At 39.4% G+C, this 20280-nt stretch overlaps 1 protein-coding gene across 2 annotated transcripts; it reads left to right on the top strand.

The window, feature by feature from the left end:
- Positions 1-2975: 2975 nt before the first annotated feature.
- Positions 2976-6198, top strand: LOC121503516 (PAK4-inhibitor inka2-like). 2 transcript variants are annotated; one of them, XM_041777979.1, is made up of 3 exons: positions 2976-3148; positions 3263-3296; positions 5079-6198. In XM_041777979.1, the coding sequence occupies exons 2-3, from the start codon at positions 3279-3281 to the stop codon at positions 6078-6080; spliced, it is 1020 nt and encodes a 339-aa protein (XP_041633913.1). In that variant the 5' UTR covers positions 2976-3148; positions 3263-3278; the 3' UTR covers positions 6081-6198. The 2 variants fall into 2 exon arrangements, with proteins under 2 accessions (XP_041633913.1, XP_041633920.1); XM_041777986.1 differs by lacking the exons at positions 2976-3148; positions 3263-3296 and adding an exon at positions 3344-4711.
- The last annotated feature ends 14082 nt before the right edge of the window (positions 6199-20280 follow it).

Here is a 20280-nt window from a genome sequence, read left to right as displayed (position 1 = left end):
GGTTCAGACATGCCTGTATGTTAATGCCGAATCTGCTGTGGACACAAATCTGCACTTGAACAGCCAGCCATCAGATGTGGACCCCCCTCCCTCACAATGCTGAACAGATGCATTCCTTTTAAAGCATCAGATTAGCATAAACATGCATTCACTGAATAGTGTGAATAGAAGCCTAAGTGCTAAATGACTGTCAGGACTACAGGTTTAATGCCCATTTAGGCTGCAGATGATCACAATTACATTGAGCTAGTTTGTTTACACTCTGATACAATCATTTACAATGAGACATCAGTAGGAAATGCTGAGCAACAGGAAGCAAAAAAGTTTAATTTCTTTTATTCATTGTAAGGGATAGTGCTCATTTATGAACATGGGCAGGTACATGTGCCAGATTGTAGCCATGGACTAATTTCCACCTGTGATCCCTGGGAAGGTGATGATAGAACATATAAAAGAGTACATTATGCATGTACATAATAAAAATGTACATAAAATCAGACAACACCCAAAAAAATAAACAGTACATTATACAAAAACCTGCATATAAAAATACAGAAGGTGGCTGTATGACTGTGCCTAATAAAGTGGCTATTGCAGTAGAAGTGTATAAGGTGTTAACATGCATAAGGTAGATGCTAAAATGTTCAAGTGCTGATATATTGCACATGGTTATAAATGTTGCACATTTTCTTTTAGCCTGTTAAATTGCAGTGCTGATACAATTCTATATAGCCCTATTGTACATAATTTGCATATACAGATGTGTTTATACATGTAATATTGCACAGGGATAGCATACATAAGATAATCTATGTAATATTGCACTAAAAATGCATGCACAGTTGTATGTAAGTATTTATACAAAGAGATAATTAAATAGGTAAACATTGACATGAATTCTGGTTTGTTCTGAGCAAAGCTTTCAGATGAACCTTGAAACTTTCAAAGTGCAAGCACGAAGGGTATGAGGATCTTTTTATGGAGTTTTTAAGACAAGTTTTTCCAGCATATCACAAATCTTATCCAGGTACCCTACACTGGCACTGGGGGGTCTATAACAGCACCCTACTAGTATGGGTTTAAGATGTTTTCAACAAACTTCAAGCCAGAGAACCTCAATATCTGGTGACATTAATTCCTGCCTGATTTTAACAGGTATATGATTTTGTATGTAACATCCTACACCTCTTCCATGAGTATTCCTGTCCTTTCTGTTAATGCTGTACCCATTTATCGTCAAAGATGTATCCTCAAACGTTGAGTCTAAATTAATCTCAGATACTCCAATCATACGTAAACTATTTGAAGATAGCATATGCTCAACTTCTGTTCATTTGTTTCTGATACTACATATATTTATATAGGCTATTCTAAGACCTTTCTTATGCAGTTTATGTGACATTTGATAAACCTAGATTGTGGTTAGATTTCATTTTGATAGATTCCATTTCGAAGCTACATAAATCACACTTACTAACTTAATAGTCTTTGTTTCGAGTATAAAACATCTAATATTTTTCAGACCAAACAATTACTGATGAATAAAATTAATCGATCTATGTGAATAATAGGGTCTAACATGAGTAGCATACAAGGAATGCATACAGATCAAATAACTGGTTTAACAGAAATAGCCATTAAACAAAAATACAGCAACAAAAATAAGATTTATTATATGAGTGCACAGGGGATAATGGGGAGATCTTTCTGGGCCCAGCCAAATGAGGCCCATGGAGGTCAGCAAAATTGAATTGAAATAGCAACAACTATCAAAGCAACAAAATGAATTTTATTTATGTATGCAGTTGTACAATATAGCCTTTTACAAAATGCAAACCCCTTTTTCTTAAAACAGAATAACTAATAATTTTTTTTATGTTCACAATATGTATGGTTGTGTTGACTAAACCAGTTGGAAAGTAATGTCAGACTTAAAGCCACAATATGCACAATGTTAAAGATGCAAGAAAATAAAGAAGAATTTGAGACAACTTCAAGGAATATAATTAACTGCAAAAATGGGTTAAAAGTGGTCTGAATGGGTTAGGTGTGGCAAAATTTGGTAGGACGGTTGGTAAAGAGGAGCTATAAAGGGGCAAAAATTTGGTTGAAAGAGGTTAAAAGGTTCAAAGTATCAAAAATTGGTTAAAAGTGGCAAAAATGTAAAAAAAAAAAAATCTGGAAAACAAAGTGAAAAGGGGTTAAAAAGTGGCAAAGATAGGGTAAAGAGACACCATTAAGATAAAATATAAAAAATTGGGTCATAACAATGCAAAAAGGGGCAGAATGGGTGAAAAGGTCACGTAAAGGTCATGTAAAGGTTATAAAGGTGGCAAAAAAATGATTTAAAAAAGGTGAAAAGTGACAAAATAATGCAAAGATGGCCACATAAGATGTGAAAAGAAGTTTAAGAAAGCAAAATGGGCAAAATATGGCATAAATGAGTTAATAATTGAAAAACATTTGCATAAATGAGGGAAAAGGGGGAAAGGCGTTAAAAAGTGTCATGAATCCATAATTTAAACATCACTTGACACACATTTTTGCTCTAAAAATGAAGCAACGGTTAGCCAGCTGTTAGCTAGCAGCAGTGCTACTAATCCAACAAACATGCATAGATATCATTAATAATTCACAACTAGGGAGGGCCCATTCACTGGGTTTTTAAGGGGCCCAGTCAATTCTGTGGGTCGGCCTGTGAAAACATATGAATGCAACTGCAGGAGTTAATAAACAGTGACTATTTTCATGTATACCTTAAAAATACCGTAAAGATACCTAATAAAAAATCATTCATCTTTAAAATGAAAAGCAAAAGTAGGCTACACAGTTTGATTTGCAGACTGCAAATCAGGCAGGCTTGGTGGCTGCTTTTTGCGCTCTGATTGGCTGATTCGGACGCGGCTCTGATTGGCTGATTCAGGCTCGACTCTCTGTGAGTAGTAGCGGCGCACGCAGCTGTGAAAAGGAGGCAAGCGGAGCTGAGCGTTTCACTCAGCAGAAACATCTGTGTGCGTGTGAATGTTACAACAGCGACAGCCTAGAGGAGTCACATCACTGCTGGAGACATTTCAGCCCGAAACACCCCCGGAGACATTTTCTACTTTCAAATGAACATTTAACTCGGACGAAGACAGCCATATCAAAAGTGAGTGTGTGTTTCTGTCGGTTACTTTTTTCCGCGCAGACTTCTGTGACTTCTTTGAGTGTGAACTTGCTCGTGTAGTCTTATTTTTAAAACCTGCTCTTAATTTTCTTACAGATTTTGAGGTTTGCAGATGAAAGGAACAGACATGGTGAGTTCATTGTCTCTTTTATACGTGCTTGACTCTTTAAACTAGTGACTTCAGTGCTGTTAGGCTAGATCTGTTCACATTCATCGATGTTCCAGGAGGTGAATCAGATGTGCTCAATGAAGAAAACATCTGCTGACAAAGCACTGCAGCAGAAGTGCCAGTCAGTGGTGCAATAAATCCTCCTAGTTTTATTTATATATTTATTTGTTATTTAGTCAAACAGACTTTTTTCAATGAGTAGGATTGCAGTGTCTTTTATGTGATTAAAAATAAATGTAAGGTTGTCACGATGTTTTATTATCTAATACTTTTAGACACGGTATGGTTAGATACCAACTCTGCAATTTAATGACTGGTTTTATCTAAAAGTACCAAATACTACAGCTCTTAAGACATTTTAACCAAACGCTCTGGAGAGCAAAAGAGGGAAACAGAAAGAGAGAATACTCTCCTTATTTTACCTAAAAAGTTGGAAACATTTGTTTGTGCAATACCTGGTAATTACAAACAAGAAATTCCCTAATATTTGGCACCAAGGACCTTATTTCTTTGCCACGTTAACAAACCCCATATATACATTGTTTGATTGCTAGAATTCCTCACTATAAGCACTTATACAGTATGCCATATGGTGCATCAAACTTGGATTTATCTTTTAGTCGTTATTATTGTTGCATGGCTAAACACCTTCTGTAGTTCCTCAACTTCTTGCAGCATCTCACAGAGTTATGATGAGGACTTAGTGGGGGCAGGAGGTCCTCCTCCAGGGTCATAGGCTTTGCTGGACTGTGTAGAGTCAGAGTAGAGGGGTTGTACAGGTTTAAAGGTTAGTGCACTGACATGAGTGAAGGAAAGAAGTGTGCCTTATGTTGGATGTGACCTCTAGCCACTGGTGGACCTGCATCCTGTGTGTGCCTTTGCTGCGTGTTTTGCTTACATTTCTCACCTCTCTGTCAGTTCAGACTCAGGCAGTGTCTGAATCTCTAATGCTGAGTTAAAATTTTCAAGAACACTTACATACAACAGGCTAACAGGGAAGACAAATACTTATTAATAAAGATAACAAGTTCATAAAGAATATAGTCCAAGCTGTTTACAAAGAAAAGTCGCCTCATATTTCTACTTTCCTCTTCTTAACTCTCACACACTTTGTCACATGATCTCTCTGCCCTGTTTGAGTTTGAGAGCGAGCAGCTCACTGGCTCACTCTGACCAATCAGAAGAGTGAGTCAGAGAGGAAACTGGAGTATTATATGCCTCTGTGTGTCACTGGTGAATTTCATATTGAAGCACACCGCACTCTTAAAGAGGCAGGACCCCTGTAGCTAAATCAGGAGCCCAGTTTCTCGTTGATATACTGCAGATGTTTTCACTCTGCTCCTGGAGTTGTTTCAGTGTGTGGATGAATAGCTGAGGTAAGACATAAGAGCAGTGAGCTCTGGAATAACATCTGTCTGGCCGTTTGGTTGAATCACGCCTGAGTCGATGATAAAAGGGCGTTCACTTTTGTTGTTGGCGTGGTTTGGAAAAATTAACAGACGGATGAGTTTGCTTTTTGTGTCCATTGACGAAGCATTTTCTTTGAAGTGCAGCAAAGGATTACAATAAAAGTAAAGAGGCTCTTTTAATAGTCCTTGCAAGCCTGAGCATGCACAGAAGCTGACACTGGAGCATTCTGCATTTACTCAACTCTTGTTGTCAATGACTTATATTCTTTTCAATGTTCTGTTTTAGCAATTTCTCTCTGATTTGCTCATCGATCTTATTTTTTTGTCTCCTCAGCTCTGCCTACGTGACTCGGGCGACTGCTTACGGGAGCAGATGCAGTTCATGATGAGGTCACTGCAGGACCTGAAACAACTGCGGCGAACCTGCCCTGCAGCCAGACACCCCCTTGCTCCCATCAGCACCCAGCTCCCGGCTTTGGTGCGACACTCTGCGTTGGCACGTACTTGTCAACAGCGGGCACTGCAGAGAGAACAGCGAACACGACTGCGAATATCTGACGCCAGCACAGCCAGCACCTACGACTCGGCATGCTGCCTTTCGAGTCCTCTGGAGGAAGAGGATGAAGACGAGGATGAAGAGTCCAGCAGCCGGCTGGGTCTGAGCCTCAGATTGAGTTTGGGTTCTCCCAGCAGCAGGAAAAGTTTGGACTTGGATTCGGGCTACTCTGAGGCATCCTGGCAGGATGAAGGGGTGGTTCTGAGGAGGACGAGGAATGTGAGGGTGTCATCATCAGCCTGTCTCCGCACAAACAGAGCACCCAGCGGACGTATTCGGCCTAAATCTACCTCTGACGCCTGTTTAGAGAGCTGGACTTCATTTGAAGTCACTGACCCAGAGGACTGGACAAACTCTTTGCTCACCAGAGGAAGAAACCGCCAACCACTGGTCTTAGGAGATAACAGCTTTGCTGATCTAATACAGAACTGGATGGACCTACCAGACTGCCCCGAACCTGCAGAGCTGAAGCCAGACCCAAGATGTAAAATGGGCAGAGGTTTCTTTATGAACATGAGGAGGAAACTGGCTGGGTTTTCAAAGAGTGTAGAGGACAGAGTGAGGATGAGATCTACAGACTCTGCTCGTGTTAACAGGGCTGCAAATGCTCCAAAACGCTTGTCCTGTCCGATCGTCGCATCACAGCCTAAAGTGCCTTTTTTTCACCAGTCTCACTCAGGCATCAATGAGCTGGACTCAGACTTTTACCACTTTGCTGCCCTAATGAAGTCAGGCAGTCGACAGCCAATCATCTGCAAAGACATCATCGGCTACATCTGACAGTTTCATTTAAAGCCATGTATAGATCGGACAATCATCAGAGTCACTTTATTTTTATATGACTGTAACATTTCACTTTTAAATGCTGTTATGAAGCCAATGAAAATAAAGATGTTTTTGTAATTTAAACTCTACCAACTCTTATTTATAAACCTCATGTCTTGCATGTAATATGATGAAACATCCTACTGCTGCTGTCATCTGAGTTTTATTGCAGCTGATTAGTCAGACAAGGGAGGATTAAAGGAGGCCTTTACTGTCTGTGTGGTAAAACAAATTAATGTAGCTTCATTTGCTTTCATTAGAAATGTAATACACGTGCATGAAGGATGGAGATCATAGAGTTCAGGGTTTAGTGTAATTGGTTTCTTAGTTGAGGGCATGATAAGATCTCTGATTTTCAGACCTTGCAGGACTAATAGGGATATTTAAATTAGGTTTGAAAACATTTTTGTGTACAGTCTTAAAAAGGAGCATGAAGTTTTGTCCTGACAAAAACAAAGAGACTTTTCACAGGGCGACAGAGCTATTTACAGGCCTAAACCAGAGGCTGTATCAACAAAGTGCTTTGTGCCCGATGAGGTAATTCCCCAAGTGTCCATGCAGGAAGAGGTGAACAGAGGAGAAGCAGCTGGCTACAGATGGAGCAGAAGTTTGCTCTCGCCTTTGCTTTATGAAGCAAAACATCTCACTAACAGCACGTCGCCTCATTAACTCAGTCTCTCCTCTTATTGTGTTGTAGCACCAACTCAACCACAAACATTGGTTAATGGTACCATCAGATGTGGTAAGAGAAAAGCACAAACTAGAGGCATGTGCTTCAAATTAACATAGTGGCTTTGTGCATGGACTCAGTGTAAAAATAGCACAGACAGTTCTCCATAAACAGGATTCCCATACCCCCGTTGCAACATGCCTCACCAATCATGTGTGATATCAGGGACATGGGATGGTAAAGAAGTGTGGCGTTTGTCTTAGGCTGTTTGTCTAGGACCCCCACTGGAATGTCACTATGCCATACTGCTGAGAGCTCAGCTGGGATTTAATGACCCCTTATCAGGACAAAGAGTTCACTTTAACACTGCAGTGGGAGTTTTTCAAAGTCAGAACCAGGCCATGATGGAGAAGTGGAAAATCTTAGCAAATAGTGCTGGGAGAGTAATACTGTTGTTAGCTTTCAGTGATTTTTCTGGCAAAACTGCAGATTTTCCTTTTTAGCACACGCCAGATCCCAGAGCGCTGCAGCTGGATTAATGCATCAATACATCACCTTCCCCAGCTGACTCATTCAGGGAGAGAAGAAGAGAGAGGACGAAATGGATCCAAGCCATTGCTTCTTCCAACACTGTTTAAAACATAGTTCATAGAGTATGTCTGCAAGTCAGAGTGTCTGTAGATGGGAAACATTCAAAGCAGTTGTTAGTTATTAATACCTTACTGTTGTTAACTAAGGTACCAGTAAAGCACACCATAATTATTGATCAACCAAAGTAAACAAAACCAGATGAAAACGAGAGTAGTTTCAGTTTTTAATCAAATACTTTTGGTTTTCATTCCCTCTTACATTCTTCATTGTGTTATTAGAACACATTGTTTACTGGAAGTAATCACATTTCTTGCGCTGGAATCGGTGATTTGGACTAAATACACAGAAGCATAACCTTATGACTGAACCTGTTCAACATGAAAGACAAGGCAGATATAGAAAACAGCAGAATTTAGACAGAAAGATGACTCAGAGGGCTTTGCATAATAAGACAGAAACATTCAAGACAAGGTAAACACCAAACAAAACGAGAATCTGAAAACATGAAAATAGTTTAAACACTAAATATATAGGCTTAGAAATCAAGATAGGTACTGAAGGACCTGCTGATTATCTTGAATGAGCAGTGACATACTCATTTAGAATAATTCAAAAGTGAAATAGGCTATAGTCTCCTACTACACATCTGTATCACACAGACACACTGATTGGGCTTAAATAAAGTGAGGATTTCTTTTGTTGTACTATTGAACATTAAAGTCAGGACAATCAGTCAAACAGGATGTCACATCAAATGGGTAGCAAAGAACAAATAATGGTAAAAAAGGGACAAATAAGTATATAAAGATTATAACACTTAACATTTTAAAAAGGGTAACATAATCAAGACATTACAATAAATTTAGATCATATAGGCATCACAGGAAATCAGTTGGAAATTACAGGAAATAACTCATGAAATGATAAAGTTATAAGTATCCATGAAATAATTAAATTCTTCAAACCACCGCCATTTTTACAGTGTGCCGTTCACCTTTTCTTTGATAATAGATCTCTAACATCCTAGATAAACATTTTAAACCAGACATAGTTTCAAGAAAGCTCCAGAAGGTTTTTTCCAGTGTTGAGCCAAACATTACAGGCTAGCACAAGTGACTCCTCTTTTAAACAGAAAAGCAAAAAATGATGGCTTCCACCCACACATTAATCCTAGCACGTGAGACTCTCTGGCAGATGTTGCTACCTGTTGCCATTTAAGTCTTCAAACCTTTGGCACACAGCATGATCTGCTGAGGCATACACACTCAGGGGGACCCAGCCTAGTGTGGAGGACACACAACAAATCACCAGTTCATTACTGTAGAAGCAGATGTGAGGATTGTCTTTCTCCTCGTCCTCTCCCATAGTTGTTGGTTCCACTGTGAGTGTGAGCTCATCCAAATTAGTCCCTACTCTTGGCATCTACTGTATAGTGTAGTTATCCCTTCAGTACATGGAGGCAAAAGTTAGACCTTGTGTTTAGGTTGGCAAACTTGTGTAATTCCTGTGTGTTCAGAGAAATAAACTCTTATTAAAGCATGGTCAGGATTCGGGCTGTACTTAAATAAAGGACCTTACTTGGCAGTTCCCAATGAGTGGGCTTTGGTTGGTCTTATGTAACTGATGCAGATGTTTGTGCAGCTGAGAACAGTTATACCCATCCATTTTTTGATCTTCTGTTTTAGTTTTACATGTTTTCTTTGCTGTGCAGGGCTTTTATTGTTTATCTTCTCATTGCGTTGGTTTTAAACTCCTTCACTGTACCTGTTTATAAATCTGGGAACTGTACAAAGATCTGAAGTGAAAATCATGAACAGAGTTACAGTTTATGTGGGTTTATTAGCTTAATGTCCCTCAGGGGGACCAAAAAGGGGCTGAGAGTTGCCATGCATAGATGTGGAAAGAACCACTGTTGTAGTTGGCTGCTAAGTCTAATCAGTAGATCTGACACTGACTCCTGATATGTTATGAAACACGCTAATTTGTAAGTTAGAGGTAAATTACATCATGTGGCCAATCTTCTATTTAGCTGGAGACTGATTTCGAGTTAAGCTAAGGAAAGCAGGTTTCCACTGGAGAGAGAGAGAGAGGAGTGGTTAGGAGGAACTATAGCTGAAAACAGGGGAAAAAGCTCAACATTACACTGCAGTTCAATCATGACATCTTGTAATGGAGATATCCATGGAGGGATAGGAAAATAAGTACAAAGGATTTATTGGGGTTCTGGATGTATTCCAGTTGGCTGATACACTAAGTTGCTTGCATAACTCCATGTTTTGAAGCACAACATCGTATTGAGTTGTTTGCTCCAGGGAACAGCAGTTGTAATGATATTTAGAAGAAGCTTTATTAAAGTTATGAAGTCTATGAAGCTCTTTGGCCTTTGTTGGGCAGATGACTGACAGCTCCTATATTTGTTCCAGGACCAAATGTTGATTAAGAGCCTGCATGCTGCACAGCTGCTCAATCACAGATGAAGAGTATCAACTATACTTTCATGTGGTCTCTACTGAGAAGCACACGCATGAAGGCAAAAGATGGATAGAAAATGGAGTACATTATAGAGGAGACTTAATGTGATTAATGCTATTTTCCATTTTTATTTACTTTTTTTCACTAAGAAACAATCAAACCTTAAGGTTCACAGGTTACGTTAATTAGATATCTTTAAATACAAATTGAAAAAATATATATGTAATTTTGAAGAGGATAATTCCAAACTTCTTTACACCATTTTCTAAAAAGAAAACAAACTGAAGAATGTTATGATTTCCAAATCCATATCTTTAATCAGAAATAGCACAAAAACATCATATGAAATGACAAGACTGAGAAATGTTTACTGTTAGCGGAGTATTATATGCATATTATCAAATTTCATGCCAGCATCACTGCTCATAAAAAATTGGGGCACTTCTGTAGCATCATAGCTTGTGCTTTTTAGGCAGAGGAGACAGATGTTGACAAAGAAAAGACATGATTATATTAGGGCTGACAACCTCCAGTTGGTTTGTCAGTTAGTTGGTCAATGAGCATCCTTCTAACCAAAATCCTAATGCCCAAGAATGAAACGAGTGGAGTGCAGCTGACCAAAGAAGAGATGTGCATTGGGCGAGAGAAAAAGAAGCAATTCAGTGCTGGGCAGCCCAGGTAGAGAGGCACACAAAGTGATGCAGAATAGGTTATTTTCGAATAATTTCACAATGTTTGCACTATAAAGAACTTGGAAACAACATATCTTAAACTAGAAAGAAAGATCCATGTTTGTATTAAGCGGGCACTGCCTGCTTAATTCAATGGTCAGTAAATACAAGTATCAAGTCCCTTTATTGTCTCATTAAAATGTACACATCAGCGTTACTGTCTATTACAGACTGACAAGAAGCAGAAGAAAGATAGATGATGTCTTCTGGTCTTTATGTCTTCCTTTTACCTCAATAAATAAAATGCTTGATGCTGTCTGTTATATGTTCGTAAATGACAGTGCGGGGGGGAACAAGTGCATCCCGTTCATAGTTATTATGAATTAATACAAACAGTTGTTTACGGATATTTTGTAGGCTATATGATGTTCATATGATGTTGATCATGTAGACTACCAGAAGGATGCAATGAGGAACCTGTAACGGATGAAACTCTCTCTCTCTCTCACACACACACTCGCTCTTTCTTTCTTTCTTTTTTTTTGTTACCTACCTTATCCAATCGATTGGTCGGTGTGTGGTATATATTTCAGTCAACCAAGATTTTCTTTGGTTGATTACATGCCTAAATTATATTTAGGTAATCATAAAGAAAGGTGGGCATCATTTATTTTTACACCTGCCACTGGAGCAATAATACAACTAAAATTACATATATGAGGCCGAAAAAACATTTTCATGGCACTGTAACCTATAGTGGTTCAGATAAAACTAAAATAGATGCACTGAAATACTTAAGAACAGCAGTTAAATGGGGTTGACTGTGGTTAAGGTCATCTTTTTGGCAGCATATGCTCCCCCAGAACCCATCTATGTCCTTCAGTATTGATTGAGCCTTCTCAAATGGGTAGGTTACCCATACAATGCACACTAATGCACCCCCATACCATCACAGATGCTGACTCTTGAACTGTGGGCTGAAAACAAACCAGATGGTGTTGCTGCCATAAAATTCAAAATGACCATAAACAATTAAGTTTGAAAGTTTTCAAATATGATATGCTGTCTTTGTGCTCTTTAATCTAAATGAGAGTTCAATCATCACATTTTGTCTTATTTGCAATTAATGCAGTGTCTCAACTTTTAAGCTAATGTACTTGTGTAATGTGTAACATGTACAGTATGTAACATGGAAATATTTTCCCTGTTGTGACAAGACAAGATTAAAGGAGAATCAGGAAACCATCACAGGGGCTTTATTTAGAAAGTGCACAGCCGCTTTCTTCTTCTGCTGACTATAAACCAGACCCAGAGGTTCATGGGAATCATAACAGATGAGATGACAAGGGCGAAACATCCCAGAGGACTTCACTTTGGTTCTCATGGTCAAACAAGGCCTCTGAGTAAAGACTCTACTTCCTCTGTTCAGTGCAACACGCAGATCTACACAGACCAGCAATCCTATGGTGTAAATAAAGTACCTCATTAGAGACCAGAATAGCAGACTGTTGTGTATGTTCATGCACTTAACTGGATGTTAAACAATAAACACAGAACTGTACTACTATAGAATATGTTTAATGTAAAACAGCATAAAACATCCAAGCATTGGTATCATAATATCAAAATCAAAACCATGCAGAAAAAAACATAAATTTTTCCTTTAAAAAATCAGCATTGTGTAGACTGAATAAGATTGCCCTCCAGGATTTTCCTATATTTGCCGCATTCATCTTGCCCTTCCGGGGCCAGCTGCTGAGAAGCATCCCCACAACAGGATGCTGCCACCATGATGGATGATGGATTTAACTGGGGATGTTCAGTGCCTTGGACATTTTTTCGTGTCCATCCTCTAACTCATACTTTGCCTTCACCTTAGTGAAGTTGCTTGGGGTGAACTTTGGTCTTCATGGCGTAATGGCAGCCAGGAATACTCATCAGCAAGTGGCTGGACCTTCCAGACACAGGTGTCTTTATACTACAGCCACTTGAGACACATTGACAGCACTCAGCTGATCGCCATTTCACTAATTGTGAGACTGCTAGCACAAATTTTCTGGACCTCTGTTGAATGAGGTCAGCCACTTCAAAGGGGGTGAATATTTATGCAATCACTTTTTTTTTTAAATAAAATCAACAAAAGGATGAAACTTCCAAGGGGATGAATACTTTACATTTGCATTGTATGTAGTTTAGTAATCTTTAAGTGTTTTTTTTTACACTATCAATCATTTGAATAACAGATGTTCATTGTATTGTTCTTCAATAATACACAGTATTTAAAAAGTCTCAAAAAAGCATGCAACATTTTTTCAACAACCATTTTGCAAGGAAGCAATGAAGTTCTCTCTCAGTTTTAGGGTCATTCTCAGTCTTGTTTAAGCTTCAATAAACAATCTCCTTCTCTGGAATGTGGTTCTAGTCTTTGCCATCTTTTTTTCACTGTATCTGAACGTGAGCACAGACCTGTCTTGGCCTGTACCGTGTCATGTCCTAGTTAACCCACATTTGGCTCAGTCTCAGGGACACGTCCATGGGTTCTCTGCAAAGCCTGCAAGCTGCTGCAAACTTGACTTCTCCACACTCTTCACTGGAAAACAGTGAAAAAGAGCACAGTGAAGAGAACGGAAAAAAAAAACATAAGCTTCTCTGGATACAATTAATTTTTTTGTTTTGTTTCGTGCAGTGTCTCAGGTTTCAGCACTCCCATAAAGGAACATTTCCTGCCTCTTTGTTTAAAAAAAAGACAGAGTCCACGTCTTCCACTTAGGAAGGCAATTGTTTTAGACAGTGAGGCAGAGATGGCATTAAATTTATCAAAATGCAACTCCCTTCTTTCTCTGCAGAGCTAAAATGGCAGCAGCCACAAACAAAGCCTGTGGAAGATGCCAAAGCCACATATGGTGACACTCAGGATTCCGTTTAAAGCCTCTGCTGTTGGAGGATGCATTCAGAGTCCATTCACAAGCACACGTCCTAGTGTGTGTTTATAGTTTCACAAGCAAAGCAGCGACTCCACCAGCCTGGCTAGGTCAAACACACACTTTCACTGCCAAACACAAATATTCACACTCTCATACACACAAACACAGCCACTCTGTTTACCTTGATAAAACAGACACAGACGGCCACAGTCAATAAACCAGAATCTCCTCTGAGAGATCTGAACCCAAGAAACAGGAAGTCATGATTTTTTTTTAATAAAAAGACTTTTTTTCTGCATGTAAGAATATACCTGCATATATCCTGTGATTTTAGGCCACAAGGGCCTTTTCACTTGTCAGCATGACCTTCTAAAAAGCTTCCATTCAACTGGTGATAAAAACTCAATCCTTTTTTGCGTTATTCTTGGCTGAAAGTAGCTCATGTGATTGACATTTAAAGTACAGGGAGGTAATGGAATTGCTGTCTTGCACAGAACATTGCAGACACAGGAAGTATCATAGACTTGAGCAGAGTGGGAGAGCAGCTTGTCTGGCTAACAGTTAGATGAAATCAAGGTGTAAAGAGGAAAAAGGGAGAAAGAGAGGCAAGACATAAAATGTGCACTTAAACAGGATACACTCTACAGGATGACAAAGCCTCATTTGGGCCCAATTTCCATCTTCTAAAGCAATAAGCAAAGTCCTGGATTTCATGTAGATCCAAAGATTATCTTTGCAAGATTGTCCTAGAGGTATGCAGTGATTTTACTTCCCCTGTTTAGAGGAACATTGTGGTCACACCAAATTCAAATTATTGGAGTATTTATGATCCAATCTAAGAGGACAGCTTAGCATGCTCTCTGTGGATTGTTACCTGTAACAACAAGAGAACCAAGTGGGACACTAGCAAACTAAGTAAGAAAGTACACAGGATCTTAGGCTCACCTACAGCTCATATTTACTGCTGATGTTCACTCTGTGTCCACAACTTCAAGTTTTTGTTTTTTCTTAGTGAACTTTCAGATAGTCCAAAAAAATCATCTTTATATATAGGAAATAAAAAAAAAATCTCCCAAACCATCGTTCTCTTGCACTTCGAATAAAATTGTCCTTCAGGATTTTCCTTTATTTTGCTGCATTCATTTCACCTCTATCTTTACGAGCCTTCCAGGGCTCGCTGCAGACAAACATCCCCACAGCATGATGCTGCCACCACTGTGCTTCACAGAGTTTAACTGAACTCTAGGGGATGTTTAGTGCCTTGGAAATGTTTTTGTATCCATCCCCTGACTCTTACTTGTCCTTCACATTTTCTCTGAGTTGCTTGGAGTGTTCTCTTGTCTTTACGGTATAATGGTAGCTAGGAATATTGATTAACCTGTGACTGGACCTTCCAGACACAGGCGTCTGCATTGCTTGAATGTTGCATGCACATCTGTTTTCACTTTCATATTAATGAGTTTTTTTTGTATTTTTTTAAAATCAAAATAGCCAAATTAAATTGATCATGATCAATTACAGATGGGCTATGGTTTGAAACTTGTGGGCATGGCATCAAAATAAAATGACAAGTCTAGTGTGGTGTGTTGTTTTGATCATAATTCACATATTATAACAACATGACAAAGCTCTCATTATTTGTCGTTGTGTGTGTTTCACATCTGGTAGGTTTTTAAAGCCTTTAAGTGTGAGACAAGTTTTTAGAGGAGACGTAAATTCTGACAAAGAAATACAACCAAAATATCTATAAGCTGTGATGAAAAACTTTAAGATGTAAATGTCTGAAATGCAAGGCTATGAGTTGCTCAGTCTTACAATCGGAGATTCTGGTGAGCAGGAAACAGAGGTCAGAGGAGTGACCTTGATAAGTTGTCTTCCTGTGGTGCTCCACAGTGGGGTTGTGCCACTAACTGTCCCTCTGTGGCTCCAGACAGAAAACCCTGGCAGGACGACTGCACAATAGAGTCCTTCTCCCGATTGAGCTTGGCTGCAGACAGAAAGAAGACATTGTGTGGTCTCAAAGATCTTTCAGTCTCCTCTTCCTGCGATCCCTTTTTGTCTCTGACATTTTCACTTCCTGCTGCCCTCTCTTCCCAGCTCATCCTCTCTGTCTAATGATGTCATTTCTATTCACTGCGACAAAAATCATAACAGTTTGCATTATATCAGATAATATTCCCTGCTGGCATTTGTTGGTGAAGATGTGCTGTTTGTTAGCACAGATCTTGCTTTATTGCGCTGTCGAGCCTTTTGGTCATGGCTGACTTGCCCTCACAGCGAGTCTGGTTATGGATAATTTGTTATGACGGCTGAACTGATTTAGTGACCTCTTGTCCTGATGTATGCCAGAGCAGCATACGTGTAGATAGAAATGTTGAGAAAAATGAGAGAAAATGTCACTGAGGGCTGTGCAGTCACACACAAATTAGACTCATAATGATGCCCCCTGGGCTTGTTTGTTTACATTCTCACAGATTTATTTCTCATATGCTCGTGGAAAGAGATATTGCCTCTTTGAATCCAAAGACAAACTCCTGTGCTGGCCCTCTTGGGCCAGTTTAACCACCATGGTTTCAGAGTGGAAATCTCTATTGAAAACACATGTTCTTGTGGTCAGTGATTGAGCAGTTTCTTTGAAACTGTTCCATTATTGTTTTAGATGTGCATTCATTTTTGGGGGAGATGGCAGCGTACTCTTAGCTAATATCAAAAATCAGTAGTCTGGTGTATCAAAACATAATCAGATCATTTTTAACAAAGAATCAGTGGAGAGAAAGGAGGATCAAAGAGCATGTCATCATGTAGACAGACAGGGTCAGAATGTCTGTCTCATGTGAGACAGAGGAGGTTGGGGCTGGGCAATTAATCGAGTTTCAATTTATTTGCAATTTTGGTTCTGCATGATCATGAAAACAAGATAATTGTGGTTAAATGATTATTGTGCAGCATGCTGTTACTCTTATTTTGTACATCGGTTTGGCTTTTCAGTGGGTCCATCCAAAAAGTCCAAAAAATGACCTCCTAAGTCCTTTCTTTTCCACTTTTCTTTAACCCCAGACGATAGTGAAGGAGGACGGCAGTGATAAAGAAATCCAACCGCACTTTCCCTAGGCGGATGGTACGTACGTACGACATGACGTATGTAATTTGTATAAAACTACAATTTTATGTTGATGACTACAAAATTTGCATCTATCACTTGGTGCATTCTCCATGTTGTTAAGTGCAGTGAATGAAACATGAATATCTCAGTGATATGAGCTCATTAAGATTTTTATAGTCTAAAATCTCTTCAGGATGAGGAACTGTGACTGTGAACATTCGGAACAGCAGAAATGTTTCTCTTAATCTGAACTCTCTTCATAGTCAGTGCAACTAGATGAACGATATTTAAGGTCTTTTATTTTGCATAGGTTTTGAATTGTTTTGTTTTATTCCCTAGCTATCTAACCTGACAAGCCAGATGGATGTGTTTCACACATCCATCTGGGAAAACTTCAATAGGAAACGTTTGAGAAAAGTCAGAGGCTTTGAAAAAAACTCAGAGTGTGATTGGGTGAATGTTCTGTCTGTCACATCTCTACGGGCCAATTAGAGCAACAAAACACGTGACGTAGCCGCTATCGAGGAATAACGTGAGACATGGCGATTATATACATGTCAGTACTCGACTTTTACCGTTTTTGAAAAGTAAACAACTCACTGCTGTTCTTTTTTCTTCTGTTAACGAAGAAATGTTGTCAAGTTCTGATAAAACTGGTGCTTTAGCAGCATCCACGCTAAGCTCTTACGCCATAACGGCACCGGCCTCTTGCTGCTGCTTGTTTACGTCACGACCCTGCTGCGCCTGAAAGTACTGCCCCTCGTCGCTGATTGGTCCTGTCACTTTCTAACCGGGCCCAAACATTTCAGATGGAAGCTTTGCAAGATGGATTCACCAGTGAAAAACAAGGAAACGGGCGTATCCATCTGCTTTGCAAGGTTACTACCTATCCATTCTTTCTTTAATTCTCTTGTTTCTGTGGATTATATAAAAATGTGAGAAGCTCTATAAACTGCAAATGCCTGGGCATGTCATATCATTGTAATATGATACAGACATTTTATAATCAGTGTGATCTGAGAGTCAGCATGATGGAGTAATACACATTCAACAGCAGCTTTACTCACTCCGTGGCTTTTTATGAGTATTGGTCAGATATCGCCCTCTGATACTCCTCCATTGTTTAAGAAGATTGTCGAGAGGAACGGTCATATCAATTTTATTATTATCATTATTTTGCAGAGTAGAGATGCCTGAAGCTGTCTTAATATAAAGTTAAATTCCAGATGACTGCCGCCAAATCTCCTATTACAGTGGTATAGAGGTAAAAGCTCCTGACTGGAAGAGTTAAGTCTGCCTCACAGCCCCTGTGTAAACACACTCACGGTGGAGGTGGGCTACTGCAGGCACCAGATGGCCGTCTGCAACACCTGGACTTCTGTTGATTTTAAACAAAGCTGTCAGTATTAATGCAGATCTCCTGACTGAGTGATCACCTTGGTACTACTGATGGAGTCAAATATTAAACCTAGAGACCCCCATCCCCTCGATTCTAAGTTAACAACTAGAAGCCTTCCTGCTCACATCCTTTTTGGCTGTTAAAATTTATAAAAACATCATAAAAAACAAAAATTACATCATCTTTATCAATCTCAAGTTCAAGGATGATGTTGTGAGATTCTCACAGGATTTCCAATTTTATAGAATAAAAGGTTATTATTGTCTGAAAGTGTGCTTTGTTTAAGTACATGATTAGCATAATTACAAATAGTATCACAGTAGCACAATAGCAACCCTCAACAGCAACAACAAGCTTTACGGTTACATAAGCTGAATTTCAGGTCTTTGTGTAGCCTTTGACAGCGGCTTTGTTCAGTTAACTGAGTCAACGGTGCACAAGACGGAGAGACAAGTTTGGTGACATGTAATAAAAACAGTGTTAATCATGCAGTTTAGTCACATGTGCAGAGACAGTTAGTCTGACTGAATGATTACTTTCATTTACAGTAATGCGACTTTTCCTCATGATCATTTATTGAACTAGTTACTTTAATTTGATGTAAAAGGGCAGAGACAGCGATGGACAGGAGCACACAGTAATGTGGTCACTATTGTTGGATCATCTGATTGGTCTGAGCAAAATATTTTTTTTGATCAACTTTTTATTCCAAGTTTACTTTAAACATAACAATTTGAAACATAGCAGGAAAAGAACTACAGAATGAACAAGAGTACCAAGAGGTACACAAAAATGAAAAGAAAGCTGAAGGAAATAAAAATTAATAAGCTGAAAAAATAATAAAAACAAGAATAAAAATAAAACCCCTGGCGACCTCTCACCCCCCACCCCTTAACCCCTCATCTGGATCTCTTCACAGTGCACACAGGGTAGAAGAATTCAAGTACAGTCAAAAATGTTATACATGTGAATATGGACGTGAAATGGTTGTTATAATATCCCTTTGATCACATCTGCCAACTCCAGCCATGTCCAAATAGACTCTGTACCAGCGCCATTCATTTTTGCCACTGATAACTCCACATTGACAATGTCAGCGTAGGTGTTAATCCACTGAGCCCTGGCGATTGTATGTGGGGGCTTCCAGCGTAAGGCCAACATCTTTTTAGCAGCTGTGATGCCCATCAAGAGAGTGCTTTTTCCAATTTGTTAAATTCAGAGAAGAGGCATCGTTTAGGAGCAGCACAATGGGAGAGCACGGTACAGATAGATTCAGAACAATACTTAAGACAGCACAGATATCAGTCCAAAAAAGTTTCACATCTTTACAGTCCCAGTACATATGCATATAGGTACCTATAAGTCCATCTGAGCAAAGGGTACAGATTGGAGATGAAGCACAATTCATGAGATAGCTCTTACGTGGAGTAAGGTAGGTCCTATGGATATAGTTAAAGTGGATCTGTTGATGGTCTGGGTTTTTAGAGGCCAGAACGATTGAGGACCATATCTCATCCCAATTCAGAGTGTCATTGCCGATGCTTCAGTTCCTGAGACCACATTTGTATAATGGGAAGAGGTTTATAAGCAGCATCCCAGAAGTATGTGTAAAGTCTAGAGACCAAACCCCTCTTCCTACCCTTGTTGAGCAAAATGGAGTGCAAAGGATGGGTGTTGAATGGGGTGTTCCATGGCACACCATAAGCTTTCATAGATGACTGTAGTTGAAAATACAGAAACAGGGATGCACCTGGCAGACTGTATGTCACTTTCAAATCATTAAAATCATGAAGACCACTGTCATTAAACACATCAGCTAGGGTATGGACACCTTTAGTACTCAAGGCCAAAAATGAGGATGGAACTCCCCCAGAGAGGAGGGAGTAGTTATTGAATAGAGGACTGTTTAAGTGCCATTTAGTAGCAACTTTGGCTTCTTTTATGGCAAGATGCCACGTCGATAGAAGGAAGCTCACTATGGGACCAAATCTTAGCTCTTTTGAGGGGGACATTAGAGTAAATGAGATCCTCTAACCTGTGAGGGGATACTAAATCGTTTTCTATTGCTTTCCAGCAGGGAGTCGATCCGGGGTTTAGCCAGTCTGATAATGGTCTTAAGACAAATGACAAGAAATAGTGCTTGAAATTAGGCAGAGAAAGTCCCCCCTCCGATTTATCACGATAGAGTGTTGTCAGCTTAACACGTGGCCGCTTCCCACCCCAGATGAATTTCGAAACCATTGAATTAACTTTCCTCCAGTAATTGGCTGGAGGTGGTAAAGGTAACATGGATGAGAAGAAATTTATGTGTGATAAGATGTCCAT

This window comes from Cheilinus undulatus, linkage group 3 (assembly GCF_018320785.1).
Source record: "Cheilinus undulatus linkage group 3, ASM1832078v1, whole genome shotgun sequence".
Taxonomy (NCBI): domain Eukaryota; kingdom Metazoa; phylum Chordata; class Actinopteri; order Labriformes; family Labridae; genus Cheilinus; species Cheilinus undulatus.
Note: the sequence above shows the minus strand (reverse complement) of the source record. Positions and strands in the feature narration are given on the sequence as shown.